Source organism: Lithobates pipiens, unplaced genomic scaffold, assembly GCF_037356315.1.
Source record: "Lithobates pipiens isolate NorthernLeopardFrog02 unplaced genomic scaffold, aLitPip1_a1.2 Scaffold_22, whole genome shotgun sequence".
In the NCBI taxonomy this organism is placed as follows: Eukaryota; Metazoa; Chordata; class Amphibia; order Anura; family Ranidae; genus Lithobates; species Lithobates pipiens.
In genome coordinates, this window is record NW_027507784.1 from 107,719,005 (window position 1) to 107,740,354 (window position 21,350).

At 42.7% G+C, this 21,350-nt stretch overlaps 1 protein-coding gene across 1 annotated transcript in view; it reads left to right on the forward strand.

Annotated features, from left to right (window-relative positions):
• MTX2 (metaxin 2) overlaps window positions 1–21,350 on the forward strand; it is a 142,179-nt gene that overhangs the window by 7,518 nt on the left and 113,311 nt on the right. Inside the window, exon 2 of the mRNA XM_077448083.1 lies at window positions 16,979–17,026. Within this exon, the coding sequence (XP_077304209.1) occupies window positions 16,979–17,026 (48 nt within the window). The remainder of the gene's footprint in view (window positions 1–16,978; window positions 17,027–21,350) is intronic.

Genomic DNA, 21,350 nt, shown 5'->3' on the forward strand with positions numbered 1-21,350 from the left:
TTTTATCGGGAAAGTGGCGCTCGGAGAGTCGACTAATAACATCTGATCGGATATTTTCTGGTGGGCCGTTTGGGAAAATAAGGGCAGTGAAAACTTCCTCCTGGTAGCCAAAGAAACGTTGGGGGTTTTGGGTGGAGTTGCGGTAAATGACATAGGAATTGTAAATGGCCAATTTAAAAAAATAAATTGCTACTTTTTTGTACCAATGGTATGTCCGTCTTGTGACAAGATATGGTTCCATCATTTGGTCGTTGAAGTCGACTCCCCCCATGAACAAATTGTATTCATAAATGCATTTTTTTTTTTTTTACGGGGCCATTCCTTCTGGGGATTTCCACAAAGGTATCATTGTGGATAGAAGACAACATATACACATCCCTTCTGTCCCTCCACTTCACTGCCAGAACCTCCTTGTTTCTCAGACTTGCTGTTTCTCCTTTTCGCAGCTTCTTCTTCACAAGACTTTGAGGAAAGCCCTTCCGATTCCTTTTTACGGTGCCACATGCTGGCGTCTTCTTCCGGTGAAGGTTGTGGAACAGGGGCAGAGATGTGTAGAAGTTATCTACATACAGGTGGTAGCCTTTATCCAATAGGGGTTATATGAGGTCCCAAACAATTTTTCCGCTGGATCCCAAGTAGTCCGGACAATTAGGGGGCTGCAGCTGGGTGTCCTTCCCTTCGTACACTATGAATGAATATGTGTACCCTGTGGCTCGGTCGCATAATTTGTAGACCTTCACCCCATAGCGGGCCCTTTTGCTGGGCATAAATTGCTTCATTTTAAGCCTGCCGCTAAATTTAATAAGGGACTCATCCACACATATGTGTTGGTCCGGGGTAAACAATTTGGGGAATGTTTCTGAAAAATAATTAAGTATTGGTCGAATTTTGTAAAGCCTGTGGTAATTTGGATCATTTTGTGGAAGGCACTGGGAATTGTCGCTGAAATGTAAGAACCTCAGGATCATCTGATACCTGGTTCTGGGCATTACCACGGAGAAGAGCGGTGTGTGGTGGAGGGGGTGGGTTGACCAATAGGTACGCAATTGATTTTTTTTGTTGAGTCCCATGTTAAATGTGAGGCCTAAAAAAACCTTGAACTCCTCCACCGTTAGGTCTATCCATTCGTAGGGACGGGCATAATAAGATGTCGGATTTTTCAAAATAAATTGTTGTGCATACAGGTTGCACTGGGCCACAATTGACGACAACATATCCTCCGTAAAAATTAAATAAAAAAAAAATCTATTGGGGTAAAATTCTCCGTGTCCACCTGGACTCCTGGCTGGGCAGTGAAAGGGGGAACATTGGCCTCTCCTGAATTAGGAGGAAGCCACAAGGGGTTCTGAAGGGCATAGGGAAGGCCGGCATGGCTCCTAACCCTTTGGGGCTGAGATGACACCCCACTGGTACTTGGCCTTTCTTGCCGGGGCACTGCGGTGCTGGTGGACGGCACTGCGGTGCTGGTGGACGGCACTGCGGTGCTGGTCCAGGGGACACGGCCAACACATTTTTTCCCCGATGCGCGCTCCCGGGGAGCCATTAAAGGGGACGACGTCAATAGACGTAGTCCCGGCATTCGAGATCCGCGCTGTAGCCGTCATTTGACTATAGCGCGGATCTCAAGTGGTTAAAGAGGAAGTAAACCTTGGTGGGTTTACTTCCTCTTTGTTTCCCTGCAAAGGTAAAGCATAATGGTCTACTATGCATTTCATAGTTGCCCATTATGTGTCGCTTACCTGAAACAGAAGCCAGCGATTTCACCGATGTCCCCTCTTCCACGGAGCGTCCATCCTCTTTCCGTGTATCGTGGCGGCAGAGCCGTGATGACGTCACTCCTGCGCATGTGCACGGGAGACGCCACTAACGGCATGATCGCCGTTAGCAGCAGCATGCTCAGTGTGCCTGCGCACCGCTGTCTACGGCGCATGCGCCGTAGACAGCCGTGCCTGTCTTTTTGCAAATATCTCCTAAACTGTGAAGGTTTAGGAGATATTTCTTGGACCTACAGATAAGCCTTAAAGGGGTTGTAAAGGTTAATTTTTTATTTTCTATATAGGTTCCTTTAAGCTAGTGCATTGTTGGTTCACTTACCTTTTCCTTCCATTTCCCGTCTAAATGTTTTTTTTCTTTGTCTGAATATCTCACTTCCTGTTTCTCCTCAGTAAACTTCCCACCATCATCCGAGCGGTGGTTAGTCAGCCAGAACAGCTTACTGAACAGCTTACTGAGAAGGAACAGGAAGTGAGAAATTCAGACAAAGAAAACAAAGAAAAAAAAACATTTAGAAGGGAAATCGAAGGAAAAGGTAAGTGAACCAACAATGCACTAGCTTAAAGGAACCTATTTAGAAAATAAAAAACAAACCTTTACAACCCCTTTAATCTGGGCTTGCCTGTAGGTCAAGTGGTTTGTAAGGGTTTACAACCACTTTAATGTTTGTTTTGGTACATGAATTGAAGCTTTGTTCCCTAAGTGCAATCTTTTTTTCTACACACATATCCTTTTGCCATATTTATTTCATAGTGGTATAGTATGGTGCTTTTTGTTAGTGCTTTGATTTAGTGTATAAAGAAGAACTCTTGCCAGGAAGGATTTTAGTTGCTTATCAGTAGTCCAATAAAGAATTTCTTGTCTGATCATAATACTCTCTTGATTTGTGCACAGTATTTCCCCTCATGTGTACAGTATTGGTTTTGTAAATATTAAACATCAGTTGTGTTTTCTTGTAAAGAGTTAACCACCTTGGCTTGGTCTCGAAGTCTCAAACAGTTTGGGAATCAGCTGAGGAAATTGAGATTTGGAGTAATGAAACGGGAGCAGTGAATCAGTCCGTTAAGTCTCTCTGCTATGAAACTCCTTGGCATGTCCAGGCTAGCAAGTCAGCCAATCAAAACACTTCTAATTGTGTTCTTTCTGGCTGCACGGTTTCATAATTTTAATGAGATATGGGTTTCTGGAGCCATTGAGTTCTCGACTGTGCGTTCTGCTTTCTTGCTATTGATATTTTGCAAGAGCCCGTGCGGTAGTTAATCATCTCAGGAAAATTTCTCACAGCACTACACACGGCAAAACAGAAATTTATGCTTGAGGAATAAAATGCCCACCCCCGAAATCATCATCGGGCTTTTGGAGCCCCCACCAAAACCTCATCAATGGTGCTTATAGACACTGCATGATTATCTGGACAGGTTGAACAATGGTTGTTATATATGTGTGGCCAAACCATTCTAGCACAGGACTCTAACCGATCTCTATTGGCAGTGGGTGGTCAATCCAATATGCCCAAAAGGCCATATTGGATTTTTTCAGCTGCTGCGGTTAGCTGCTCAATATGTAGATGTGCACTTATATTCAATCTACCATAAAAAGTTTAGGGAACACAGCCTGCCTGCTGACTGCCTCTTTCTGGCAATTTCCATGTGCAACTGAATACCCAGCTAGCTGAATCTCTTTAGTTGTCAGTATCCTGATCCTCTAAATCGCCTAAATTTGAGACTGTGAAAATTATGTTTTCTTATGTTCCTAAAAGCGGCGCTCCACCCGAAAGAGGAATCTCCGCTTGTTTGCACCCTCCCCCCTGCACATTTGGTACTTTTTGGGGGTGATCGGGTACCTGATTTTGACAGAGCTGCACAATTAATCTTTAAAAAAAATTGTGATCTCGATTCAACCCCTCTGACATCTCTATTGCAGAGTTTGCTCATTCTTTCATATAACAAGTGGAGAGACTTCTCTGCTCACTCAGCTGTCAAAAGAAAACATCCTCTGCCAAGTTTTTAAAATGAAATATTGTAACTAACTCTTCCTTCTTAGATCAAAGGGAAACTTGTGTGTGTAAAATTTTATATATATATATATATATATTTATAGTTTGGTTCACCATTATATTGGTTTAAGGATTTTATTGATTGCTTTTTTTTCTCACTATATGGACGTTTTATCATATCCTGCACTTTATTTGGAATATTGTATATATTTTAGCACGTTATCACTTTATTGCTGTTGTTTTATAGCACATTTTTTCGTTTCACTATTTGGATTTTAAGTTTGAAAGAGCAGCGTACTTTAAAATATTGGATAATCTTTACATGATTTATGAGATTTGTGCAACGCTAGCTGCTGATTCAAAATTATAGTGTAATTTGAGAGACCCTATTTTGGGCTCATAGCAAGTGGTGGCTCGCAGGACATTACATTGTTTAATATTATCACTGTGGCAAGAAATGAGGCAAAATTTTAAAGAACTCCATCAACCTCCCCATTTTTTTTGGCCCCGCTTACCTGATGGTGGTATCTGTACATTTTCAGATACTTGCCCGTCCAGTGGATTCAGCGTTGACCCGCTGAGATCATCTCATGCCCAGCCACAGCTCCATCCCGCCCCACCATGCTCTCTCTGACATCGAGAGGCCCGCAGGCTCTTCTGAGTTCAGCGGGCGGGCCTCTCAATGACGTGTTGATAGGCCCGTTCCCTCCTCCCTGTTCTTTGGTGAAAGGTTATGCCTCCTGGTATTCATGATGTACATATCCCGGGAGGCACAGAAGGCATTGTGCGCAGCGCACCATTCACCTAAGGCGAGTGTCATGCATGGAGAGGTGGGGTGGACTTTCAATAAAAATAAATAAAAATAAAATATAAACAAAACAAAAAAAAGCCCTATTCCTGCAGGGGAAGGGAGGAGGGGTGGAGAGGCGGGATCTTACTCAGGAGGGGGAAGGTCTGCTTTAACCTCTTGCTGACCAGCGGATGCTGATTTTGTGTTGGCAGAATGGCACTGGTGGGCAAGGGGCACTGGTGGGCAAAAGGGCATACAGGTACGTCCCCTTTAAGAAGCGGTGCTGCGGGCTTGAACGTGACCGCGGGTCCCACGGACTCAATGTCCGCCGGGTGCCCACGATCGTGTCACAGAGAGGTAGAATGGGGAAATGCTTTTGTAAACAAAGCATTTCCTTGTTCTGCCTGGTGACAGGACAAAGATCACTGCTCTCTGTCACCGAGAGCAGTGATCGCTGTCATGTGAAGTGTAGCCCCTTCCCCCCACAGTTAGAATCACTCCCCAGGACACACTTAACCCCTTCACCGCCCCCTAGTGGTTAACCCCTTCACGGCCAGTGTCATTTACACAGTAATCAATGCATTTTTATAGCACTGATCGCTGTATAAATGACAGTGGTCCCAAAATAGTGTCAAAAGTGTCCGATCTGTCCGCCATAATGTCACAGTCCTGATAAAAATCGCAGTTTGCCGCCATTACTAATGAAAAAAAAAATGCCATAAACTATCCCTTATTTTGTAGGTTAGATCAGTAACTATTTATTTTCATATTACTTGGTTTAATAACACTAAAAGGGAGAACACAGGAGACAATAAAGCAATAGTTTCTATTGCTGCTGTGTCTCTGTAAGAGATTTCATCCACTTCCTGTTTTGGTAACAACATTGTCAGCTGGACAGGAATTAAGGAAAAATCTCCTAAACATGGCTGCAGACAGAAAAAAAAATGACCAGCTTTTCTTTTTTTTTTTTTTTTTACTGTTTCCCGCAGCTGATCCCTTCATAAGTATTCCAGGCTTAGTATATTGAAGATCACACAGCTGCAATCCTGTTTTCACTTTCATTAACCGCTTCAATACCAGGCAATTTTGTCCATTCCTGCCCAAGCTATTTTTTAGCTTTCAGCGCAGTCACTCTTTGAAAGACAATTGCGCGGTTATGCTACACTGTACCCAAACAATTTTTTTATCATTTTGTTCCCACAAATAGAGCTTTTTTTTGGTGGTATTTGTGACTGCTGCCATTTTTATTTTTTACGCAACAAATAAAAAAACACCGAAAATTGTGAAAAAAAAAAAAAAAGTTTTCTAAGTTTCTGTTATGAAATTTTGTAAATAAATATGTTTTCTCCTTCACCGATGGGCACTGATGAGGCTGCACTGATAAGGTGGCACTGGGCTCTACTAGTCGGCACTGATGAGCACTGATAGGTGGCACTAGTATGCAGCACTGATGGGCATTGATAGGCGGCACTGATGGGCATTGATAGGCGGCACTGATGGGCATTGATAGGTGGCACTGATGGGTACTTATGGGTGGCAGAGGTGGGCACTGATAGGGGGCACTGATGGGCATCACTGATGAGACATCTGGCAGGCACTGACTGGCAAGATATGTGGGCACTGAATGGCATTATTTGGGCACTTACTGGCATCCCTGGTCATCCATCTGTTGTGGGCATTCCTGGTGGTGTCCCTAGTGATCCAGTGTGGGCATCCGCAGGGGGGCTGCAGCTCTCCTGTCAGGAGAGCCACGGATTGGCTCTCCTCTAGTGAGGAAAGCTGATAAATGGCTCTTCCTGTTTACATCGTGATCAGCTGCGATTGGACACGGCTGATCACATGGTAAAGACCCTCCGTCAGAGGCTCTTTACAGAGATTGGTATAGAGGTGTGTCAGACTGACACACCACACCTACCGATCGCTGCGATGTGTGCCCCCACGGGCGAGCGGCGGCTGTTATTCTGCTGGACGTCATAGGAAACCCAGTCAGGATAGCGGAACCGCCACCCGGCTGTCATTCTGCTATAGGCCGGATGAAAAGTGTTTAAAAAAAAAAAAAAAAAAGGAATCTGTCATTATATTTAACATGTGTCTGCTGGAAGCTACCATACTCTGATTCCATCTTCCTCCCAGGGATGCTGAACTGGAGCTACAGAGCCTTGGAATTGGCATGCAGCTTGTGGGTCAGACAATGGCAGCCTCCACCTGAAAGTTATTATGACAAACGTTCCCTTTAAATCCTCTACTTCACCCAACCTTTCCTGAACACCATAAGCAAGCTGCCCATAGGAACCCATTATATTTCAGCTATTTCTTTCTGTACTTCAAGTTGGAAAATAGAAATGACACAGCATTACGGTTTTTACCTTCTGTCTTATTTATCTGGTTACTTCTTTTCTGATGTTTATTTTATAAGCAGCCCAATTCTCCTTCTGATTAATTAGAAAAGCATCAAGATGTAATAGATTCTGCTGTAAAATTGCTGTAGATTTTCTTTTTTCCCCTCCCGGTTGGCAGGCACACACTTAATCATCAATATATCTAACAAACATCCTTACTTTGAAACTTCTATTAAAATTGCTTAAGACTAATTTTCTTTGTCTTGTGAATCAATTTCATAAGACCAAAAAGGCAGCGCGGGCTGCAAGTTATTAGAAAACGTCTCCTATTTAGTCGGGTGAAGTATATAATGAATTTTCTATCTGTTAAATATCCAGGAACATGTATATTACTATCAATATGATGAATTGTCTCCATCTTGGAAAAACAAATATTATCCTTAGGGGTTTTTCATTCCTCACAAAACAGCTTTGTATTTCTGTCTTGTGTTGAAAGACCTTGACAGATCTTCAAATAATCCGACCACAGAACATCTCTAAACTGTGTTCATTTTTACACCGAACCAGTGGGTCATCATTACCATCTATTTGGATGTTTTGACCCCTAGTATCCGAATCTTTTAGTCCATTGATTTTTGGTATCCCTTGTAAAATTGATCTGCCCTTTTCATGAAGGTGGGTGGAATTGGCTGATGTTCAGGCAGCATATAATTACCAACTTAGGTATTACTTCCATTATTGATCATGACTAATGGAAGAGACTTTTTACAACTGCGCTTCTCTGCTTGATTCATGCATGCCTTACAGAGCACCAGCCAGTGTTGCCTGACTATGGAAGTAGGTGGCAGAGCTGGTATCTCAGGGGGATTCCTGGGTCTCTTTGCTACTGTCAGCCCAGGAGAGCATGGTGGGTAGTCCTTGTGTAATATGCAAATGTGACTGACTGCCAAAATTTGGATGCATATTGGTGGGAGGGTTGTAATCTTGTTGGCTGTAAATGCATTTAGCTTTAGGGCCCCTTCATACCAGCTATGATGGGCAATGCACATTAGAGCTGCACGATCCTGGCTAAAATGAGAATCACAATTTTTTTGCTTAGAAGATAGATCACGTTTCTCGCAGCATAACATCATCTTTCACATTAAAACAAAAAAATTAGGCTAACTCTACCGTTTCGTTTTTTTTTTTTTTTATTAATTGAAGTGTTTTTTCCCAAAAAATTATGTTTGAAAGACCGCTGGGCAAATACAGTGTGATGTAAAATATTGCAGCAATTGACATTCTATTCCCTAGGGTCTCTGCTAAAATATATATAATGTTTGGGGGTTCCAAGTAATTTTCTAGCAAAAAATATTGATTTTTAACTTAAGAAACAAGTGTCAGAAAAAGATTTAGACTTTAAGTGGTTAAACTTCCTGCATTTACAAGTGGTAAAAACTTGGCAGACTGCCTGAATTTTTTTCTTTACACACACAAGTTTCCCTTTTTGATCTAAGAAGGAAGAGTTAGTTACAATTTTTCATTGTAGAAACTTGGCAGACTGCCCAGATGTTTTCTTTTGACAGCTGAGTGAGCAGATAAGTCTCTCCACTTGTTGTTATATGAAATAATCTGCAATAGAGATCTCAGAGGGGTTGAATCGAGATCACGATTTTCTTAACGATTAATTGTGGAAGCTCTAATGCATATACAAGACAAAATACTTTGACCTATGGTTTTGGTTCACACGCTGAAATAGGAATCATTACATTTTTATGCATCACAATTTGCTGCAACACATGGTAAAACCATTGCAGACCAAATACAAAAATGCACTGCAATGATTGCAATACAGTGCAATTTAAAAATGCTTGCATGTCGCCACTTGCACATTATATACTTGACAACACATGTACTGTAGTGTGAAGAAGCCTTAAAGCGTTTGTTACCCCAAAACTTAATCTTCCTGATATGTGCCTCTGTACCATGTACTTGTATGAGAAAGTATCCTGTTCTCTCTGTATTGCTTCCTTTATGTAAAATCCCTGGTGTTCCTGCCAGTCCCTCTGCTTTCCTATTAAAACTGACCACACTGAGCACGGGAGCACACCACGGTCAGTTCTCTAGGTATACTGGGAACTCTGTGTGCTCTCCTCCAATGATCAGACCTGTCCTGACACCCCCCCCCCACAGCCATTCACTGGGAAGCTCCGTGTACTGCTGCTCCCCCCCCCCCCCCCCCAATCTCATATGCAGCTGAGAACAGAGGGAATTTGATCACTTATAAAAAAAAAAAAATGGAAAAAAGATATTTAGAATGTTTTCTTTATATCTATACAAAACAGTTTTTTTTGCCTTTTGTTTCTACTTTAAACTGAATGGGTTGTTTTACAAGGCTATCGCTTACAATCATTTTTAAGTTTCTGTAAACCGACAATCTATTGGTTAGTAGAGAGCTGGCAATTGAACATTCTTGTGCTGCAAACAAGGACTGGCAATGGGAAGGTAGAGGGCTTTCTTCAGTGCTAAGCATACCTAGTTATTACAGCAGTGCATGGAGACTGTACAGAGGACTTGTATAGCGACTAAGTGCATAAACCGTTCAAAGGTGAAACCAAAGACTTTTTTTATTTATAAGTAAATCAAAAATAAGGCTTTCTTTAGCACACAGATCAAAATATAAACCAAAGTCCACTTATCTTCAGCACAAAAGCAAAAATGAAAATGAAAGAAAAAACATACAATTCTGTAGCCGGGTCTTCGCCCCAAAGTTTTGAGAGTCCTTATTGAATCTTTTGCAGCCTCCAAAACAGCAAGACAGCTCATCAGACAGGTATAAATCACCTACTCCTCCTCCTCACCACCTCTTCATTACTTCTTGTGTTTTATGAGCTGTTTCCTGGAGGCCTTTAACCCCCTGTGTGCTGAATCCCTGTGGTCAGGGAGGGAGGCTCTTTCCCACCCGAATATCACTTCAGAGCCCCCCAAACTCCAGGTCCCAACTAACTCTCTTAAAGAGGAAGTAAACCCTTACAAACGACTTTGACCTACAGGTAAGCCTAGATTAAGGCTTACCTGTAGGTCCAAGAAATATCTCCTAAACCTATATGGTTTAGGAGATATTTGCCCAGCGGCGCGCAGGCGCACTAAACGCGGCAGTTCCAAGAATGGAGCTGCCGCATTTGTCGACTCCCGTGCGAATGCACGGGAGTGACGTCATCGCGGCTTTGCCGAATGACAGCGGCGGAGCTGCGAGACGCCACTCCCGTGCGCATGCGCAGGAGTGACGTCATCGCGGCTTCGCCGCTGTCATTCGGCGGAGCTGCGAGACGCCACAAGCAAGATGGATGCGGCGGACTACAGGGGACAGCGGCGACTTCGCTGGCTCCTGTGTCAGGTAAGTGACACATAATGGGCTACTATGCGATGCATAGTAGTCCATTATGCTTTGCCTTTGCAGGGAAAAAAAGAGGAAGTAAACTCATCAGGGTTTACTTCCTCTTTAATATAGAGAGGACCGCGAGTCAGTCCTCTCCTGATGACTACACCCGGAATTCCTCACCCATTCTGGGTGACCCCCTGAAGTCAAGGGGCCCCAATCAGAATACTGGTGCTACATAGCACCCGTCCAGGACCCAACCTTGGCGTCCTGTACTATATATATATATATATATATATATATATATATATATACAGGATTGAAGAACAATCATGGCTACTTCTATATTTGCTTTATAAAACCAAAGACCAGTACTAATACTGTTTGACTTAATTTTTGCCTTTCTTTTCCAATATTTTTTTTTTTTGATTGACAAAAGTTTAAAAAAAATACTGAGATGTAGAAACAAATACCAAGCAGTGGTGCACAACCAACTAATGTCAAAATCCAGCACGTCCTAGTCATAGGAAAAATTGAATATTTAGGAACATCAATACATCACATGATAGGCCCAAATAAGTAGAGCGTCATCCGCAAAAGTGCCCAAGTACATAAATAAAACAGTATGGTATCAAGATTTCACAATATCATGTTTTAGTTCTGCGCCATATTTGCTACTCTACATATATGATAATGTAGGGTGCTCTAAGAGCATTTGACGTTTCATATACTAAATTAGTAATTATATGCTCATATAACTGACCTAGACTGAGAAAGGCCCTGGGGCCCACACCTAAGCAACCAAACAAAAGATAATAGAGAAACCAGAAATAAAGATAAGATGAGGGGAAAGGAGGAAGAGCAAAGAAAAAGAGAGAGTGGAGCATAGCATGCAATAAGATAAAAAAAAAAAAAAACACTTTAATTGAACAAGCTGAAGTTAGAAGCTGATTGGCTACCATGCACAGCTGCACCAGGTTCTGAGTGCTCCAGTTTTATTATATTAATATTAATAATTTATATTAGTAAATCCCATCATAGTATGAGGAGATATAGTGGTTGCTAGAAACCTCAAGAATTATCTCGCACAGTGCAGATCATATACACCTCAGAAAATAAATAGTGAATACTGGGAGGGGGGGGTGAGGGGGGTGGATTTACTAAAGGCAGAGATAGACGGTGCACTCATTTCCCCAGACCTTAGTGAATGTGGTGAAGCTTCACCTTGTAAAGAATACCCAATCAGGTGCAAGGGAAAAAAAAAGAAACCCACATTGCACATGATTAGATAATGGATATCAGTGGAGCTTCACCACAATCATTTAACCCTAGAGCTGCACAATTCTGGAAAAAATGAGAATCACGATTTTTTTGCTTGGATTAAAGATCACGATTCTCTCATGATTCTCAGCATAACATCATCTTTCACATTGTACAAAAAAATAGGCTAACTTTGCTGTTTTTTTTATTTATTCATTAAAGTGTATTTAAAAAAAAAATAAAAATTGCGTTTGATAGGCCGCTGTACGAATACAGTGTCACATAAAATATTGCAATGACCGCCATTTTATTCTTTAGTGTCTCTGCTAAAAAAATATTTAATGTTTGGGGATTCTAAGTAATTTTCTAACAAAAAATACTGATTTTAACTTGTAAGCAACAAGTGTCAGAAAAAGGCCTGGTCTTTAAGTGGTTACTGGTTTTATTAACCCACTAGGTTAAAATGACATAATCCACTCTATGTATTAATGTAATGTGCCCTGTGTCTATGCCTTATAAAAATAATGCCGTAATATACCTGTTTCAGAGCTCTGATCAGCAGCCATGATCTGCCGTCTCTCTCCTTTCCTGACAGCTGCAGTGGGCTGGGCTGATGATCCCCCGATATCAACCAGGAGGGGAGGAGAAGAGAGGTGGTCCACTGCGGCTGTCATGTGAGTGAGGAAAGAGACGGTGGATCACGTGATCGCCGATCTGCGCTTGCTTTATTTTTATAAGGCATAGACACGGCACATTACATTTAATACATAGAGAGGATTATGTAATTTTAACCATAATTTGAGCGGGGGAGCAGGGCGGCGCGGACATGGAGCTGACAGGCAGGGAGAAAAGGGGGGGGGGGGTGAGAGAGCACAGAGGCAACAGACCAGGCTCCGGATGATGGAGGCACGTAAACTGACCACAGTGTAAGGGCTCATCAGCCATAACACACTGTGGTCAGTTTACAGGGGAGAGGGTATAGCCAGGTATTGCAGGTTATAGAACGGTCCAAATGGCGCAGCACAAGCACTGTGGTGTATAACATGCTTTAAGGGAACAGGTTTTTTTTAGTTTTTTTTGTTTTTCGTTAACTAACACTTTAAAGAGGAGTATGGGTTTGTTTTTGTTTTTTCCCCATCATACTTAGGTGGAGGCGGAATCGGTCCAATGCTGCATCTGTCCTCTGGTGCCTCTACACTGAGAACTCAGTGATCGAACATCGTGCTCCTCCATGCTCACTGGTGTACGGAAAGCCATTGTCTCAGGCTCTCAGTGGCTCCCTGAGAGCCTGAGACTGGTCTTGGTTGAGGCAGCTGGTGGATCCAGACTTCCGTTGTCATGATTATGCGGTGCCTGGACTGATTCCTGCAATGTCAGCAGTGAGCGGACTTCAGACCGCTCTCTGCTGGGAACGGGTCACAGGAGTGCAAAGCGAATTGCACTCCTGTGACTCATAGGAGAAGCCCAGCCAAACAAGCTTAGGCTGGACTTCTCCTTTAAACTGAGCTCATTTACAGACCGAAGTTCATCCCTCCCAGCACTGAGTGAGCAGAGACCTGCTCTACACTGTTTACATAGAATTGTGGAAATGCTGGATTAAGATCGTGAGGGGGGTTGAATCGAGATTGCAATTTTTTTTTCCAAGCAATTAATCGTGCAGCTCTAATTAGCCCTGGAGAAAAATGTGTACAACTGCACTTGCAAAGTTCACAGTCTATTTTCCTTCAGTAAATCAACCTCAGTTAATCACTATTCTGCAAGCACTAACCCCCCCCTCCCCCCCTACAAAACTCTGGCAGCAAATAAACCCGTCCCGCTACTGCCTTGGCAGCACACACATCCATCCTCACTCTCACAAATCTGCCACCCCCGTGCTCTTAACATCCACCAACACACTTGCACTTGCATGTCGACTCCTCCTGACCACTGTGTCTGACCCCCCATCTCCCTTACAATTATACCCCTTCCACTGTTACCACCACCTGCCATGCCCTGTCTTTACCCCCATTGCCAACTAGTTTAAAATATAGAAGAATGAGACTTGCACATATAATGCATCATTTTTTGTTAAAAATGTTAGGCTAAGAACCCTTTTTGGTTCCTCTTTTAAATGCATACTTTCATAATTCAGTGGATCAAATTCAGGAATATTCTGTATATATAATGTGTTATTTACCTGCTTGCCTGTCTGCCTAGGGGAGCCTTGTAGTCAGAGAATAAACTAGAGTTTGACTTCATTATAGCGTGAATGATAAGTTTATGTGGAGTTATTATAACATTAATCAAGTTGATGGATTGGAAATATGACAGAGCTGTAGCAATGTGTAATTTCCATGCCTACTGTTCTACAAATGTTGTTCACCTTTCAGATCACAATTCAAGAGTGAAGCTGCCAGTTTTGGGAGCGTTGTGTAACCCTTGTTGTGCCTATCTGGAGTACGGCTTTATTAGTAGATTACCATGATCCCAAAGCATGTGAGTGCCCAGGAACATGCTGATGCTGTAATCAGTTATGGGAGGCCATGGACATTAGATGACAATTGGATATGTAGGACCAATCGGACTGACTTTTTAAATTTATTTTTATTTTTTTATTATTATTATTAAATCAATCATTATATTCACATATACACTTGTATTTTTTCAAGCGCGTATGGTAACGTTATGGAGGAGAAGCACCATACACCCCGAGTACAGGCCTTATCTAGAGGGAATCAATATTGATTAGCCACAAATCCCAATTGGTCTGTATAAAAACAACAAAAAACACTTGACTTGTAACAAAGCAAAGCACCACCTCTGCACAATAGATGAGCTCCTAAAAGTGAAGCATGGACTTACAAAAAACATACATTCGTAGTCACCTAGGGGGATGCAGCATTGATCCCGCACTGGCTCTGCAGTCAGAACTGAGCGATCAAAGGCTGCTGATCATTCTGGCTCTCTTCTCCAATGTTCACTGCAGTGTTGGGCTGTGAAGGGGGTGGGAGGAGCGGGCTCAGGCTTTCAGCGGAATGCTGAGAGGCTGAATCATGTGCCGGTCCAAGCATCTGGGTAAATCCTGACCATATGGTCAGGATCTTTCCAGAGTCTGGATTGGCTGAGTAACGACAGACTTTAGACTGCTGTTGGCTGGAAACGGGTCATAGGAGTGCAGAATGAACTGCACCCTGTAACCTACAGAAGAAGTATAGATAAAATAACTTTGGCTATATTTCTTCTCCTTTTTAACATATACAGTATTTAGGGATGCCCTTCTGCACACCATTGTTGTAAAGAGCAGTGAACTAAACAATTACAGTCTTCTGTCAGCTTGAAGTCTGATCATTTTGCCCTGGCATCTCTCATCAAAGAGACCCTGTCACCAGACTATTCATTTTAACATCAATCTTCCCATAAATGTATACACCGACCAGCCATAACATTATGACAACTGACAGGTGAACTGAATAACATTGATATTCTCATTCCAATGGCATCTGAATGTGGGTGGGATATAATGGACTGCAAGGGAACATATTGTCTCTGAAATTGTGATGTGTTGAAAGCGGAAAAAAATGGTCAAACAAGGATTTGATTGACTTTGACAAAGACCAAATAGTATTGGTCCGATGACTGGGTCCGAGCAACTCCAGAACTGCAGCTCTTGTGGGAAGTTCCTGGTCTGCAGTGGTCAGGACCAACCAAAAGTGTGAAATTCCTGGTCTGCAGTGGTCAGGACCAACCAAAAGTGGTCCAAGGAAGGAAAACTCAAGCAACAAGGGTGATGGGCGGTGTAGGTTCATGCAAGTGGTGAGCAAAGACTGGCCTTTGTAGTCCGATCCTATAGAGCGATAAGAGCTACTGTAGCTCAAATTGCTGAAAAGGTTAATGCTGGTTCTCATAGAAAGGTGTCCAAACACTCAATGGATCGCAGTTTCTTGTGTATGGGCTATGTAGTCTCAGACTGTTTGTTCAGGGTGCCCATGCTGACGTGTGTCCACAGCCAAAAGCACCTACAATGGACAAGTGAGCATAAGAACTGGATCACAGAGCAATGGAAGAAGGTGGCCTGCTCTGTCTTTTACATCATGTGGCTGGCTGGGTGCGTGTGCACCGCATACCTGGGGAAGAGATGGCACCAGGATGCTTTATGAGAAGAAGACAAGCCAACAGAGGCAGCGACTTGCTACTGTCAGCCTATTGCTAGATACTGCAGCATATCTCTGAGGTCTAGTTGAGTCCATGCCTCGATGACATAAAGCTGGTTTAGTTGAAAAAGGGGGAGATACTCAGTATTGGGTGGGTGGTCATAACTTTATGGCTGGTGTAAGCGCATTTACTTTTTTTTAGGCACATTATTTACCTGTAAAAGCTTCCCTTGTGTAGAAATCCGAAAGACGTGAGACTGCTGCCTGACACCACCACCACCTCAAATGTGCTTTCTGCAGCTCTGACAGACTCTGGCATTCCCCTTCAATCCTGCCCCTGCAGATACATAATGGTAAAACAAAAAGTCTGTAAATAGAGGAGCTGGGCCAGCACAGACATTTAATTTTACAGTCCCAGAAAAGGAGAGGTCTATGATATGACAGGAAGGAGAAGTTTTGCTAGGGAACTGACTCTTCTGAAGTAGTAAGATTTACTAGCTCATGCAAGTAAAACCTCTAGAGCAGCCTTTCTCAACCTTTTCAACCCAGAGGAACTCTTGATATAGTTCTCCGGTCTCGGGGGAACCCATGCTAACAATTAGAAATCTACAACTCGTGATACAGCAGTGTGATGGGCAGTGGGAAGAATGGTCCTTACACTTGTGGTCATTGGGAAAAATGACTTCCTTACAGATAGCTAAAAAGGATCAATGGTGTCGGTGGGAACTTATCTGAGAGGCAGAAATGGCCCAATGCTGAAGGAACCCCTAGGAACCTCTGGAGGAACCCTGGTTGAGAATCACTGATCTAGAGATTGCAGTGTATGTATAGATTAGTACCAGCAATTATTGTCCAAGTCGTTTAGATCTTCCTTTATTAAAGCCCATGCAGGATAAAAGGTGAACATCTGTGGTCACTGTATACCATGCAAATTACAACCGTGCAACTGCCATGTCCTTATATCTCAACTATTGTATGCATTGCTAAGTGGGAGGAGCATGTTTTCCTGACTCCTCCTCCAATACTAGTGTTTGTATTACACTTTTCAGCCAGACAGCTAGGTAGAGTCCAATTCTTGAACATAATCTGAAGGTTTCCCAGGAAAGAGAATTCAATTGGGGATGATCCTTACAAAAAACAAGCAGTCCCGGCCTGCTACATTATTTATTTTTGTCGTTTGCCACATGTTAGTTTTAAACAGATTATTATTATTATTATTATTATTATTATTTTTTTTTTGTAGGAGTAAAGGACTTTGTAGTAAATGCATATTTTTGTTAATCTGTGCAGTAAATCCTAAATCTTCTTCCTTTTTTTTTTTTTTCTTCACAGCTGTGGAACCATGGCCTGAAAATGCTACTCTTTATCAGCCGATGAAAAGTAAGTATTCCTTTATAACATTTATACAGCAATATGGCTCAGTCACCCCTTGTGGCTAAAATTAGCATATTGTAACAGAACATTTAGGGGGCCCTTGTACATTTGTGCATTTAATTATTGCAGGTTATATCACGTATTAGTATGTGTTAGGGTTGCACCACTTTTTTTTCAAGACCAAGTACAAGTACCAATGCTTTTTTCAAGTACTCGCCAATACTGATTAGCAAAATTTAATTATAATGTAATTTTACAATGCTTTCCTTTTTTTTTGGGGGGGGGGGGGGGGGGATGGTGCCAGTGTGTGTTGTTTTATTTAATTCTTTATTTTATTTTAAATTTTTTTTGCAATTCAACTTTTAAATCTTTTTCTTGTTTTTTTTACAATGGAGAGACCTCTAAAATGTTCAGATTTTGGGGAATCCATATTAAAAATGATACCCACAACTCATGGCACGTTGGCGTGATCAATAATTTGTAGAAAGTTTTAAATAAAAGAATAAAAAAAATTGACACTCAGGGTGGATCATTTTTAACACCACCTACTGTATAATATTAAAAAAAATGTTCGGTTGGTATGGGCAAAAACAAATGCGGGCAGTGGAAATAACTTATGAAATTGGTAGTCAGTGGAAATTGTCATCCTTTTATCGGTGGTCAATGTGGATGGGAAATCAACTCACCATGGCACACTGCTCAAAGAACCCCCAGAAACCTCAGAAGGGATTGAGAAAGGCTGCTCTGGTGGTACTACAGGAAAATGCCACATGGCCACACACATGATCAGCAGACTGTAAAGCTAAGATAGTAGAAGATGATGAGAATTGGCTTCAGCTCAGTCCTCTACCCATAGAGGAACCCCCCAAATGCATTTCATTCATGTGGGGCTTAATCATGGAGGCATATCTTTTGCTATCTTAGCTTAACAGTCGGCTGATCCTATGGGTGGCCAGACACTAGTTTCCTACAGTCTAAGCCAGGGTTTCTCAACTAGAGCTCCTCCAGAGGTTGCCTGGGATTCCTTGAGCCATTTCTTCCTCTCAGATAAGTTCCCACTTACACCATTGATCTTTTTAGCTATCCATCAGGGGTTCATTTTCCCAATGACCACAAGTGTAAGGAGCATTCTTCCCACTGACCATCACACTAATGTATCATGCGCTATAGAGGGATAGTCATTTTTGGCAGAGGGTTCCCTGAGATCAGAAAGTTATTTCAAGGGTTTCTCTGTGTTAAAAAAGGTTGAAAAAAGCTGGTCTAAGCTGAGCCAAATAAGCTTTACATTCTGGCCAGCACCAGCACTTTCTTTCTTTCTTTCTTTCTTTCTTTCTTTCTTTTTCTTTCTTTCTTTCTTTCTTTCTTTCTTTCTTTCTTTCTTTCTTTCTTTCTTTCTTTCTTTCTTTCTTTCTTTCTTTCTTTCTTTCTTTCTTTCTTTCTTTCTTTCTTTCTTTCTTTCTTTCTTTCTTTCTTTCTTTCTTTCTTTCTTTCTTCAACATGCTTTACCTGGGTTTTTCCTGACAATAAAATTTCCCTTTCGAAATAATTTTTGATGTGAACATTTCTAAAATGCTTTATGTACTGGAAATGGTCCTTTATAGTGCAACAGCTTCCAATAGAGACTGATGACCTGACACTGGCCTGAGAGGTCTACAGTTTCTATTTTAGGACAACCTTCCTACAGGACACATCTTTCCTTTAGCCAGTGCAATAAATAGGTTTGGTAACGTCAGCCAGCAGAGTGGTTAATTGTGAGACTGATCAATAGCTTGGGGATGGTGGCAGAGGGAGTTGGGTTTGCTAGTAGGGATGATTGAGTTTAGGCTGATGTATGACTGAGCTGAAGAGGGAAGGCCTACAGTGCAAAGCATCATCTACTGTAGTCTGTTTTAGTTTGCTTCTCCTTTATTTTATCTACACATTTAAATGTATGACTTACCCTAGTCATTACTTATGTATATATTACTATATCCCCATGTAGTTTGCAATTTTATCTTCCTTACTTTATATATAACATATTGTATTTTCTTTCCCCCTATATTCTTAAATGAATAGAAGCTTTATTTATTTATTACAGGTTGTTTATATAGCACCGTCAATTTATGCAGCGCTTCACATAATATATTACATATTCACATCAGTCCCTGCCCTTAGGGAGTGCACAATATAAGTTCCCTAACACACATTCATACATACACATACTAGGGCCAATTTTGACAGGAGCCAATTAACCTATAAGCATGTCTTTGGAGTGTGGGAGGAAACTAGTGCTCCCGGAAGAAATCCATGCAGGCATGAGGACAGCATGCAAACTCCAGGCAGGTAGCTGCATGGTTGGGATTCGAACTAGTGACCCTAGAGCTGCCAGGCGGAAGCCTTTAAAGCGGAGTTCCAGTCGGGGGGGGGGGGGAGGGGGAAATGTATATAAAAGTCAGCAGCTACAAATACTGTAGCTGCTGACTTTTAATATAAGGATACTTGCCTGTCCAGGGATCCCGCAATGTCGGCACTCCAAACCGATACGTCCATCGGCTTGGGTGCATCCACCAGCATTGCAAGTAAGGAAAACCTTAGGTTTCCTACTGTGCGTGCGTGAGTTGCACTGCGTTTTCTGAATGATCCCACCGTCTTCAGTTACACACACACACACACACACACACACACACACACACACACACACACACACACACACACACACACACACACACACAGGTCCCATAAGGCAGTGGGGGGAAGGAGGAGGGTCCAGACATGACGTAGATGATAGATCGCAGATGGCAATCTTACCAGGAAGTGGGAGGGGGTATCTGTCAAAATCAGGCACCCACTCCCCCGCAAAAAGGACAAATGTGGCAGTGGAGGTGGAGAGGGTGCGAAGAAGTGGAGCTGCTTCTTTTGGGCGGAGCTCTGCTTTAACTGATAAACAACTTGTATGAAAAGGGGTGGACCCATTTTTAGTAATGGGCAATGTTCTCACTACACAAACTGTTTGAATCTTGGGGGGGGGGGGGGGGCGGTTAACCAACGCCACCCTCCCACCCTTGGCGGTGAGACAGACATTAACACGGGGAACATCGCCTCCCCGCGGCCAGATTCTGATCTCCCCTTCTTGAACTTGGGAGTGCTGGATGGCTGAGCTGGATGGTGAGCCATCCCTGGAGTGGCGGCTCGTGGGTCCATTGGTCTTCCCCTTGCTTCTTCCCCGGCCACGCATCTCCTCTCTCCTCATCGCTCTCCTCCCCTGGCCAATAACTTCGCTTCTCCTTTTAGCCAATCTGAAACGGTCTCACGACCCACTTCCTGATTGTCTGGGAGGAGAATCAGTGTGAAAATAGCACATATTAATTCGCTATTCTCATGCAACAGGGTGGGCTCTGAGCGCAGTGCTTTGTGTCCCGAGCCCACCCTTTTTATGAAGCCTATGATCACATGCTTCAAACTACCCCCCCCCCCCCCCCCCCATTGTAATCTAGGATATATACTCCGGCACCCTGTATGTAGATTAGGAGGCCATACACATGGATGGGGGTGCCCCTAATGGACGGGCTGTCACTAGTCGTCAGAATCCCAACCATGACACTACCTGCCTTGAGATCCATGCTCTCCCTGTGCCTGCGTAGGTTTCCTCTGGGTTTTCCGGTTTCCTTCCACTCCCCAAAGACATGCTGGTGAGTTGATTGATTGATTCCTGTCTAAATTAGCCCTAGTATGTGTATGTGTGAATGTGAGTTAGGGAACTTAGATTGTAAGCCCCTAGAGCCCCTTGTTCACATTGGGCCAATTTGCATGCCAAATCGAAGCCTATTGCACCGTCTGAATCGGTGCGACTCCGACTTTGCAGCGCTGTACCGATCCCCAAATGTAGTTCTTGCACTACTTTTGGCGACTTTGGGAGTGATTTCACTAGACATCTCTGCATGAATAAATGAACAAATGTCCGAAGTCGGACTGAAATGCCGGTTTGAAGTCTTGCGCGTTCAGCTGAACTCGCGCGATTTCAAGCCCGCATTTAGTGTGAGCCTAGATCTAGGGCAGGGACTGATGTGAATATACAATATATATGTGAAGTGCTGCGTAAATTAACAGCGCTATATAATAATCTGTAATAAATAATATAAAAAGTGTAACGGTACTGCCTAATATTGAAGTAGTATAGTACAGTGCTGAAGCAATCCCTGTATTAAAGAGACACTTGCAACGTGCTTAATTATCAATGCATACAATGACTTTGAGCACAGCCTTGTAAAATCCCTCCCAAACAGCCAGGATTGTGTTATTGACTTGGTAATGTGGCCGCCGATGGCTATATGAAATAATACCGAGGCAGGTA